The 12,449-nt window shown below is 34.0% G+C and overlaps 1 protein-coding gene across 6 annotated transcripts in view; it reads left to right on the top strand.

Moving 5' to 3' along the window:
• The window catches only part of LIN54 (lin-54 DREAM MuvB core complex component), a 63,317-nt gene that overhangs the window by 15,069 nt on the left and 35,799 nt on the right, over positions 1-12,449 (top strand). For 3 of the 6 annotated variants that reach the window (XM_074324238.2, XM_019731329.3, XM_074324240.2), the window contains exons 2-4: positions 387-1,102; positions 5,224-5,347; positions 12,307-12,449. In XM_074324238.2, coding sequence (XP_074180339.1) covers positions 419-1,102; positions 5,224-5,347; positions 12,307-12,449 — 951 coding nt within the window. In that variant the 5' untranslated portion in view covers positions 387-418. The remainder of the gene's footprint in view (positions 1-386; positions 1,103-5,223; positions 5,348-12,306) is intronic. The other 3 variants (XM_074324251.2, XM_019731331.3, XM_074324256.2) reach the window with 1 other exon arrangement.

Here is a 12,449-nt window from a genome sequence, read left to right as displayed (position 1 = left end):
GAAAAACCGTAACTGGGAAGAAATCAAATGATCAGAAATGTCAAAGATTAAAAGTTTTATGAGCGGGTATTAGGAAGGAGTTTCCTGTAATTATGTGATGTAGTGTTACCTGAATGCAGTATGCTTTGGGGTTGAGGCACAGCAAATGAGAATATTTGCTTCTAGTTTTGTGTCCCACATAACTTATACTTCAGATTCTTGAAGGTTGAGGGTATGATAAAATGGTTTAACCTAAATTCACATCAGGAGTATTCTTCATTCAGTTACGTTAATAAAAAATATTTTAAATTTTATCATTTTTTCATTTGCATCTTTCTTAAATAATTTTTTTCTTAAATCTATTTTCAAAACCTAAGTAATTTTTTATTTTTCAACTTTTATTGCAGCGCCTGATCAACTTTCTATCAGGAGAACGATCATGGAGGTGGTGCCAGCTGAGGTGAATAGTTTGCTTCCAGAGGAGATAATGGACACTGGTATAACTTTAGTGGATGATGATAGTATTGAGGCTGTTATTGTTTCATCCCCAATTCCCATGGAGACAGAACTGGAAGAAATTGTCAACATAAATTCTACTGGTGACTCTACAGCCACGCCCATTTCCACGGAACCAATCACAGTGTACAGTAACCACACTAACCAAGTTGCAGTGAACACCACAATTACTAAAGCAGATTTTAATACCACAGTGAAACCAGCTTTTCCAAGTGGCCTTCAAAAACTTGGTGCTCAGACTCCTGTGACTATATCAGCCAATCAGATTATTTTAAACAAAGTATCACAGACATCTGATCTTAAACTTGGCAATCAGACCCTTAAACCAGATGGACAGAAGTTAATTTTAACAACTTTGGGCAAGTCTGGTTCACCAATTGTTTTAGCACTACCCCATAGTCAACTACCCCAGGCTCAGAAAGTTACAACTCAGGCCCAGTCAGGAGATGCTAAGTTACCACCGCAGCAAATTAAAGTAGTTACCATTGGAGGGAGGCCAGAGGTGAAACCTGTCATTGGTGTCTCAGCATTGACCCCAGGAAATCAACTGATTAATACTACAACTCAGCCCTCTGTGTTACAGACCCAACAGTTAAAAACAGTACAGGTAAAAAAAAAAAAAGGGGGCTTATGAATTAAAATGCATGTTATACTGATTTCGCAGTTGTGTTTGTAGGGTGATGAAATGCTTAGTTGTTATTGAATTCTTTTGAATGTTGCTTTTAGTAATTGTGTGGGGGTTTTTGGGTAAAATTTGATGTCTAATGCTTTGAAAACTTTTACTAGAGAACTTAGAACAAACTTAATTTTGGTTAAATTCCAAACGAGTGTATTTATAGCTTTTTATTCATTTTTAAATGCATTTTATTCTCAGTAGTAGTTTGATTACAAGGATGTTCTGCTGGTATAAAGATGCCAGAGTTGCTGCTGGGCTGTCAAAAAATAATTCATACTTGATTTTTTTCATTTAACAGATGGCCAAAATCTAGGAAAACTTGCTGCTCTGAGAAATCTTTGGAACCATAAATAGTACATACTAGCCAGTGTGCGCCTTCTTTGGGTTTACTGTCATAGCCATCATTCATGTTTACATTGTGGAAAAGGCAATGCTATGTGATGGAAGATAACATATAGGCTTTAGAGTTGGACCAAATGGATTTGAGTCACCTCTCTGCTGCCCTACCACCTGTGGAACTTTGGATAGGTTACTTATCATCTGAGTTTTTGACTTTAGCTGGAAGATGGCTGTTCGGTCATGATGAAATACGCAATAACAGATAGTAGTTGATATAATTCTCAAAACTTTGAGGATCCTTTGAAATGGTACCTATTATTAGTATGAATAGGATCTTAACATAGAAGGTTCACAGGACATGTATTAAATGGTTCCCTATTTTTCATGACCAAATAGGCCTTTTTGGGTCACCACTACCCTTAGAAATACAATGATCCACTTAAATGACCAGGGAACACAAATGCATTCCCTGTTTGAGAGTCACCTTTTAAAAAAAAAAGAGAAGGCATGAGTTGGAGAACTAAAGCAAGTGTACAAGGAACTATCTACCCCCAGTTGATGATATTAGAAATATTGTTTTGGTTATTATGTTGGCAAAATAATTAGGAACTTATATTCATGGGATTTTTATTTAAGAACTTTGTAAGATTTCTCAAACCTTGTAATTTGCCCGTGTTCCTTCTGCCCCTATTAAACACTCAGTGTCCTTTTCTTTCTTGTTCATTATCATCTCACTTATCCCTGACTCCTTTACTTTAGATTGAGGATCTCTTGAATGAGATACGCTATCACCAGCAAGTATCTGTCCTAAACTTGTTTTTTTAGTCAGGTTTGAAACTTGTTTTTATTGGTTTATCAGAATTTATTTGGCTTTGGGGATGTGGATCATAACCATGTCACAAGAAACTGATAATGTAAATTAGAATGTCATTTTTTTTATTTACAAGAGCAATGTACATATACTATTTCAATGACCAGTTTACTTGTGTTCACTAGTTTTCTACTATAATTCCCTAAATACTGACAATAAAAAACAAAGATTGGGATCTAATTCTTGTAACTTCTTTTATTATTACTTTTATAAACCCTGATTCTATTTATTGAGAAAAAAGCTTGTATTTGAAAAAAAGAAACCCCATTTAGAATATTGTTCTACTTGTCCGGTTATTTTTAGGCAACCCAAATCCTTCCAACTCAAAAGTAACCTACAAAGCTCTGATGCACAAGAAAACAAACAAACACGAGCTACACGTCTTATGTTTCCTTCTTAGGCATCAGAATATTTGGTTTGTTATTACACGGTGTAAAGGATTCTCTGTTTTTTTTCCTAGACAGTCCTCAGTGTTGTCTTAAGTTTATTTAGAGTATTGAAACTGATAGGGTATGGACAACAGGTAAGGGTTGAAGAAGGAAACCCATCTTAAAAAATGAAGGAAAGGGGTGACAGATGAGGCTAGAGGCAGTAACAAAGAGGTATAGTTACACTTAACATGTTGCGTAAGGCAGGGTTTAAATCCCTCGTGAAGATTCTCGTGATCCGTACGCAACGTGTTAATTACAGATATATAAACACTTTCCCATGTTTCTTGTGCATAGAATATAAGAGGAATAAATAACTAATAGTCTGGAGCAGCATAACTCCTTACTACTTCCTGAGTCTGTACAATACCTTGCTAGTAATTCCTGCATGTTATTATTTGGTCCCATATTTGGCTATCTTATTTGTAAATTTCCTTTATGATTCATTTTTGTCTTAATGTGCTGATTAGATAAATTTGTTATAAATGATGGTTTGTTTTACTTAATAAAGTAATTTTGTTCGAAGATAGTTTAGAATTCATAATGCATAAATCAGGGTTCCTTAACGGAACACGAAATTATTTTCAGCAAAGTTCCTCTAAAGAAACATAACCATAAAAAAGAAAAAAGAAAAGAAAAAAAACATAACCACAAGTGCAAGTTGAGATTGTTCCTTTGAATTATTAATGTGCTTTTGTTTGTATTGTTTACATTTTTTCCTGATTGGTAAGTATTCATATGACTATGTGATTATGAAAATCAATCAGTGGGCAAATACTTTAAGCTCCTGATCTTTATAGCTAAGATTTTTTATTTTGAGGCTTGGATTTTAAGAGCACCAATATTTCTGCCTCTTGAGATTATTAATACTAAGTCAATAGATGACAACTTCTAACTTACTTTAGCGTTTTAGGCCTGTAAACAGAGTTGAGAAATATATTCCCTTTATGTCTCCCAAAGTGCATCAGTTTTTTAAAGTACAATTATGGATTTATTTGGCTGAATCAGAATTTTGCAAGTTGGGTATTTTTTAATATAATAATGGATCTACATGTTTTTTAAAAAGTGATTTGTATTTAATGTGTATTTATTTTGTCAGTAATATGTTCTGAGTGTAAAACAGTGATATATTCAAAATGTAAGAAAATGTGTTATTTAGTTTAATTTATAATTTGAGTACAAAGCTAATATTTATCTTGTTCTGTGATCTATTACAGTTACTGGTATATTTCTGTCATTCAAATTGGTCATGTTTATTCATTTTGAGTCATTCTTTCCAATAATAAATTGTACTTTCAGGCCCTCAAGTTTCATATCTGCCAAAAGATAATATTTAATATCCTGCCTGCTTCAAAATCTATAATTTTTATCATACCTAAATTTCTGCTTCTAACTTTTAGAAGAAGTCTTGTCTTTGCATACATTGATAATTTCAGTATAAAAACATTGATAACTATTTTCCTTGACTTGTGGAGATTTTTAGTTCAGGTCAATAGCGTGCTAATATATAATTTAAGATTGGAGATGAGTAAAATATACACTCTCCCTTCAAGGAATTTATAGGTTAGTAAACAGTATTTTAGTAAACAATATTTCAGAGGTTTTGCCTTTGGAATAGAGTCTTTGCTTTGCGAAACTGTCTCTTTGTATCTAGGTCGTTAATTTGTTCAGTTCTTCGGTTATCTACCCCTGATATATACATTTAAAGCTGAACATCTAATCATAAGCCTGTCAATTTAATGTGTGTTTATTTTGCTTCCAGAGGCCAATGTCGTTTTATTTACAGGTGGCTTCATCATTTGCACTATTCTTTCTTAACCTACTCTACTCCCATCTTTTTATTATTGAACAATTTATTGTTTTGAGAAAGAATATTGCTGTGCCATAGTGTTTTATTATTATTTATTAAATACTTAATAGAGACTAAAATAAGGAGTTTCAATGAAATGCAAAGGTATTACTACATAGGGTGCCAGAAAAATGTATACACATTTTAAGAAAGGACAAAAACTATTAAAATTGTAATACTCAATATATACCAATAACAAAAGATGAATACAAGTCACGTGTGACTTCTGCAATTACAAGAGGTGCTCAAAGTGGTTACCATCAGTGTCCAGACACTTCTGATTACGGTGAACTGCTGTTTGAGCAACCCTGACCAAAGTGTTAACATCTCTTAAAATGTGTATACATTGTTTTGGTACCCCCAGTATATATTGTCTTAAGGATGTGATCATATTAACATTTTAATGAATGGCTGCATTTTAAATGTTTTTAACATTAATACTTAAGATATATTTTATTAAATGAGCTGGTTTCACATGTACTTCAGCTTATCCATCTTTTCTCTAATTTTGATTGACTAGATGTTTTATAGAAACATGGTCTTCATAGTTATTTATATATTTCAGATTGCTAAGAAGCCTCGAACACCAACCTCTGGTCCAGTAATCACGAAGCTGATCTTTGCAAAACCAATTAATAGTAAAGCAGTTACAGGACAGACAACTCAAGTGTCACCACCAGTCATTGCAGGTTATTTTTCTTTATAGTTTATTAAGCTATATATTTACCTTTCTGTCAAGTTTTAAAAAGGCTGTTCTGCCACTTTGAAATGTTTTAGTGAAACAAGTTTAGTTTATTGTAAACTAAAGTAGTTAATAAGAAATGTTACACTTATTAAATGTATGCTTCAAGCAAAATGTTTTATCTCAAAAATCAGTCCATTACTTTAGTCTCTTTAGTTTTTGGTAGAAATTTACCATGAAAATAGCAAAGTTTTAAACTTTAATAATACTAGCTAACATTTATATAGTGTTTACTATGTGCCCTGCGCTATTCTTAGCTCTTTACATATACAGAGGGTGCCAAAAAACTGTATACACATTTTAAGAAAGGAAAAAACTGTATTAAATTTGTAATACAACGAATGACGCTAGCATTCATTTGATTAATGCCATCTTTAGAGCTAACGTTGTTCTACACATTGCTACCGTAATTTAATTCAACTTCGAAAAGTAATACAGAGATAACATCTCTTAGAATGTGTACATTTTTTGGCACCCCCGGTAGTGACTTTCATAATCCTCGGGCAATCCTATGAGGTCGTCATACTCCGTCATTGTGGAAGTGGGGACACTCATCTAATACATGGCCAAGCTGGGATTTGAACCCAGGCAGTTTGTCTCTAGAATACACACATGTTAAGTCTAATAGGTTTAAATTAATGCACGTGGGAAAGTAGTATTTCATGGTTTCTGTTGGAATTTTTGGTTTCAGTATTTTAATATGCTCTGTATGCAGCTTTTTATGAGTAGAACATTGTCACAATGATAGTAATTACTTAAAATGATAACAGAATTTTAGCTATATTAATTTTAACCAACAAATTCCTTAGTGTGACCCAATTCTCTTTTATTATATACTTTAAAATTTGTCATCACCAAATAACTATAAAACCTCAGAAATCTTGACTTCAGTATTTCATTCTCTTTTCGTTTTTCCACCTTTGTACTCCCAATCTAGCAATTCTTTGACTTTGAAATCCTTTATCCATTAACCCTTCCACTTTCTCATAATAATCACCCCTTCCTGTCCTCAAAGTCTTCCTTACTCAACATGGAATCCATGACCCATCATATCTCTCCTTTGTAAACACCATTGATTATCTTTTCCTTGTCTCTCTATAATGGCTTCGTTAAGTCCAGCTCTCTTCTTATTCCTTGCCTGGCAAGCACTTCAGTACTTCTAGAGAAAATCACATAGCTGTGGTGCCTGGTCTTTAATTCAGAATTACACTTACATTACTCTTTTCACCAATTCAGAGCTCATTTCTAATATCCATTGTGCTAAGGGCTATGGAAGCATGTCTGGACAGTAGACTTTAACTAGAGACTTTCAAATGCTAACTACTTATTCCTATGTGTATTCTTGATGAGTGTACTTCAAATGTTAACTAACCATGGGTGGGGGAGAGATATATATTAAAATGAATTACTACTATCTTTGATAAATTTGTGGTCAGCATAACAGTAGGCCACTCTGAAGTCAATGGCAATGATTTACCATTTTCCTGAAGCTTTGAATTGTATGTAGGGAAGCTTCTCATTTTAGCAAATGAGAGAAGGCATGGAAAGACTGTGATTTGAGGGCAGTGTTGGGTGAGAGAATGTTCTTTTTCTCATTTGTCCTCAGTAGAGATTGGTGGAGGAGGCTAGTATCTTGAGGGCTGTCATAAGAGGCAGATATGGCAACAGAGGAAAGATTAGAAAGGATGTGGAATTGATGTTGGTTCAGGAAGTGGGCTTCAGTTGGCTGAAAGTGTGAGCAAGGGTTGGATGTGTTGATGAAAAAGGGCTGTCAGTCCCCTGGGAGGTTTCGGGTAGGTGGAGGGGGTTATCCAGGAGGAATGTCTCAATGCAATGTTCTTTACTGTTTGATTTTGAGAGTCCCTTAAATTTTTTAATTATGTGAAAAAACCGGATGCTAAACAATTGTGATATTTGCAGAAAGAAGTAAGTATCTGAATGAATTTTTGGTTAATGTCAAGATTTCATCTTTTACATGTCTTTGGGTTGTTTATAACGTGTTGCACACGAATCATAGCTTCACCTTTTAATTATAGACTGTTAGCCCCACCACAGTGCATAGAGATAGACCTCTATTATTAAATTTCACTAAATTGTTGGCATTAAGTTCAGTTTGGAGGGATAATCTCTACTGTTAACTAGTTTCTTGTGGCCTTTTAAATTCATGTAAACCAAATTTTAAAACATCAAAGTGCTTTCCTATTGAATTGTCTTATCACAAGGAGGTTCCATCGTCTTTATATTGTAGCTAATGATCTTTCAAAATATATTTAGATTGTTTTTTAATGACTTTTGGGCTTCTCATTAAAGATAGATATCTTTTTCTGTCTTTCAGTCAAAATAAACTTACCGTGTTTCCCCAAAAATAAGACCTAGCCAGACAATCAGCTCTAAGGTGTCTTTTGGAGCAAAAATTAATGTAAGACCTAGTCTTATTTTACTGTAATATAAGTAAAATTATAATATAATATATGATGTAATATACAATGCAATACAACACAACACAACACAACACAACACAACACCAGGTCTTATATAATATGATATAATGTAAGACCAGGTCTTATATTAATTTTTGCTTCAAAAGACGCATTAGAGCTGATTGTCCGACTAGGTCTTATTTTCGGGGAAACTTGGTATATATGTAAGTGATGTTTTTAAAATGGAAATCTGATCTTGTCACATCTTTGCTTAAAATTTTCTTGGCTGTATCCATTTCTGGGCTTCAATCCATTAGAATTAAGTTCAAATGCCAGTGCATTCTTAGCATTAAAGGCATTTATGATCTAATACAGACCTCTTTCATTTTTACCTTCTATTAGCTCCAGACCTACTTATTTAACTTACTTTAAGAGATTACCAAATGGACCATGTTCTATTAGGACTTAGGATCTTGCACTATTCCTTTTACCTGAAATGCCATTCTTTGCTGTTTCTCATTCGTAATTCATCCATTTTATTTTTGGATTACCTCTACCTATCTTGGAAGCTTTTGACCCCTCTGTGTAGTCACTCAGGTACTCTTCCTCTGACCATCTCTTATGTATTTCCATAAAACTTAATTATACATACCAAATACTTAAATTTAATTAGACTTCTATTAAATTTCACATTGGCTTTCAAATTTTCTATTAGTCACACTATTGTAATATTTGGCTTTCTTGCCTGTCTCTCCTACTAAACTCATGAGTTTTCTTAATGGTATTTTTATTTTGTTTTGTTTGTTACCTAGTTTTTTAAAATAAGTTTATTTTTTAAAATTGTATACATAACATAACATTTGATCATTTTAATAATTTTAAGGCTATTTTTTAATTAGTTTCAGGTGTACAAAACAACATAGTGATTAGACATTATATATACCTCATAAAGTGATAACCCCAGTGAGTCTTACCATCTGATACTGTACATAGTTATTACAGTATTATTGACTATATTCCCTATGCTGTACTTTACATCCCCATGACTATTTTAATTATAGTTGACATTCAGTATTATTTTATATTAGTTTCAGATGTACAGCATAGTGCTTAGACATTTATATAATTTATGAAGGGATCCCCTGATAAATCTTATACCCATCTGACACTATACAGTTTTTACAATATTATTGACTATATTCCCCATATTGTACTTTACCATCCCTGTGACTGTTTTGTAACTACTAATTTGTACTTCTTAATCCCTTTATCTTCCTCACCCAACCCCCATCTCATCTAGTAGCCATCAACTTGTTCTCTATATCTATGAGTCTGTTTGTCTTGTTTATTCATTTATTTTGTTCTTTAGATTTCACATATAAGTGAAATCATATGGTAGTTTTATTTCTCAGTATGACTTATTTCACTTAGTATAATACCCTCAAGGTTCATCCATGTTGCTGCAAATGGTAAGGTTTCATTCTTTATTATGGCAGAGTAATATTCCGTTGTATATAGGTATGTACCACAATTTCTTTATCTGATTGTCTACTGATGGGCAGTTCAGTTGTTTCCGTACCTTGGTTATTGTAAATAGCACTGCAGTGAACATAGGGGTGCATATATCTTTTCAAATTAGTGTTTTGGATTTCTTTGGATAAATACCCAGTACTGGAATTGCTTGGTCATAAGATAGTTCTGTTTTTAATTTTTAATTTTTTTTTAATTTTTTTTATTTTTTTTAGTTGAAAGCAATGGAAATTTATTCTGTCATAGTTCTGGAGGCTAGAAGTTAGAAATCAGGGTGTCAACAGGGGGTCATGCTCCCTCTGAGATTCTGGGTAGTATCCTTCTGTACCTCTTCCTAGCTTCTGGTGGAAGCTGTCAATCCTTGGCATTCCTGGCTTGCAGCTACACCACTCCAATCTCTGAGTGTTGTCACATGTTATTCTCCTACATGTCATTCTATTTTTAATTTTTTGAGGAACCTCCATACTGATTTCCATAGTGTCTGCACTAATTTACAATCCCACCAACAGTGCACACAGGTTCCTTTTTCTTCACATTCTCTCTTACACTTGTTGTTTGTTGATTTATTGATGATGGCTTTTCTGACAGGGGTGAGGCGATACCTCATTGTGGTTTTCATTTGCATTTCTCTGATGATTAGTGACATTGAGCATCTTTTCATATTGGCCATCTATATGTCCTCCATTTTAATCATTTTTAAGTGGATTATTCAGTGGCATTAAGTACATTCACATTGTTGTGCAACCATCAACACCATCCATCTCTAGAATTTTCTTCATCTTGCAAAGTTGAATCTCTGTACCCATTAAACAGTAACACCCCATTTTTCCCTCCAGCCCTTAGCAGGGACTTTCTGTCTCTATCACTTTGATTACTCTACAGATGTCATATACGTGGAATTATATAGTACTTATCCTTTTATGACTGGTGTATTTCCTCATGATTCATCTATGTTATACCATAAGTGATTACTTGTTTTTAAGGCTGAGTAATATTCCACTGTATGTATGTAGCATATTGATGGTAGTTATATTTCTATCTTTCCAATACCTGGCACAGTTTCTGACCCATAAATGTAGTTCAGTGAATGTATTGTTGAATGAATATGTCATGGAAGCAGTGTAGTGGTATGAAGGGAGCCATTGGAAGACTTGGGTTTTAGTCATGGCTCTTCCATAATTTTTCTTTGTGATCTTGTGTAAATATATTGTCTGTTCATCTTACTTGTTTCTGTAAAATGTTGATACCAACCACTTCACAAGACTTTTGAGATGGTTAACTGAGATACAGAGGTCCTTGTTATCAGAGCTTCTAAGGTACAAGGTACACTCCATTGATGTAAAGATATTCACTAATGAATTAATCTCTTACAGAATTAGTCCTCACTCAGATATGATAGCTCCCTGCCCCAGTCTGTTCCATCTGTAGCTTTCCGGAGTTTACCTCTTGATTCAGGTGGAGGACAGCTGACACTCAGAGTATAAATGCCTTGCAGATTGGTTTTAAGGTGAAATTGTATAGCTTGCATACTTGCTTGAATTTGTCTTTAGAGCTAAGGCTAAATAGGGATTTGGAGATTAGATAATCAGGAGAAATGCTATCTAGATGAAAAACAAGCAGGCCCCTCATTAGATTTGATTATCTAGCATCTTTTTAAAACGCCTTCAGTGACTAGAAATTTACTTGTGTTGAAACAGTCATTTCAATTGGAAATTTTTATTCGTTCTTTTGTAGTGCTGAGCTGAATATTTTCTGTTTCTATGCATTAGTGTTGTGCAACTGATATGATACAGATTGGTTGTAATACTTCAACTTGATCAGTCAGGGGATCTTGGCTTTCTTGTCATAATGAACAATCTCCAAATCTCAAAAGCTTAAAAAAAAATCCCCCAATTTAATTTTTTTATTCATACTTCATTATTATCTACATGTCCATTGTGGATTAGAAAGGGAGTTCTTCTCATCAGTCTCTGAAAGACCCAGGCTGACAGAGGGGCCACCATCTCAGATGTGGCTGAGGAAAAGAGCTTTGGTAGGCCTTGCAATAGGCAGTAAATGTTCTGGCTCAGATGACACACATCACTTCTAGTTATAATTCATTGGCTAGAACTAGTCACGTGGCCTTAACCTAACCACAGGGAGTGGGGAGGAGTAGGAAGTGTAGTTCTACCAGGTGCCCAGAATGAGAGAGAGCCAGAATATTTGATGAATCACATGAATGACTATCACACAGTCAGAGTTTTTAAGAATTTGGAGATGTGTCGTGTCGGTAGTCTTGCCTAGGATAAAAATTCCTCATTTCAACTCATTGTGATATGATTTCCAAATCCCTAAGCCATCCAAACACACTATAGTTTGTCTGTGTTGTTCCTGAAGGGTATTGTGCAGAAGGGAACACAGTATTTCTGTTTTCCTGTTGGAATCTTGCAGGAAGAAAATTTTTTTCATTTACAGTCTAAAATAAGATTATTAAACCAGACAGTGTTCAAGTTAGCTAGTAACTATATGTTTTATAGATGTGGATTTAATTGTATCCTTCAGTTTAAGTTCAAAGAGTAAAACAGCTTCAGTATAGTAGAGAAGAGAGCTTGAAGTTTTAAGACTCCAAGTCCTGACTTTCAGGAACTGTGTTATACAGCGCATGTTGCTTAGTTTTCCTGAACGTATTTTCTGATAGATGAAACAAGATTGATGAGAATGTGAGCAGAAGTGTTTTCTTGAACTTCATGTAAAATAGTACTAAGATACTAAATGTTATTAAGAAACATTTTTTTGTTTCTTCTTAGATTTATCATAGTTCGTTAGAGACTCAAGTGTTTTAAGTTCGTATGTGGATACATATGAAATAGTAAACATACATAGTACAGTCCTTGTGGGTGTGGATCACTATCACATACATTTTTATATTATTATTACTTTTAAAAAGTCAAACTGATGTGCTGCCTCTCGTTTGCAGGTAGGGTTCTTTCACAGTCTACTCCTGGGACTCCATCAAAGACCATAACAATATCTGAAAGTGGTGTTATTGGATCAACTTTAAATTCTACAACACAGACACCAAATAAAATAGCCATCTCACCTTTGAAATCGCCAAATAAG

Source organism: Rhinolophus sinicus, chromosome 1, assembly GCF_057876585.1.
Source record: "Rhinolophus sinicus isolate RSI-liver-muscle chromosome 1, RSI-T2T, whole genome shotgun sequence".
Taxonomy (NCBI): domain Eukaryota; kingdom Metazoa; phylum Chordata; class Mammalia; order Chiroptera; family Rhinolophidae; genus Rhinolophus; species Rhinolophus sinicus.
The sequence above is the reverse complement of the archived record's forward strand: the minus strand, read 5'-3'. Positions and strand labels throughout refer to the sequence as shown.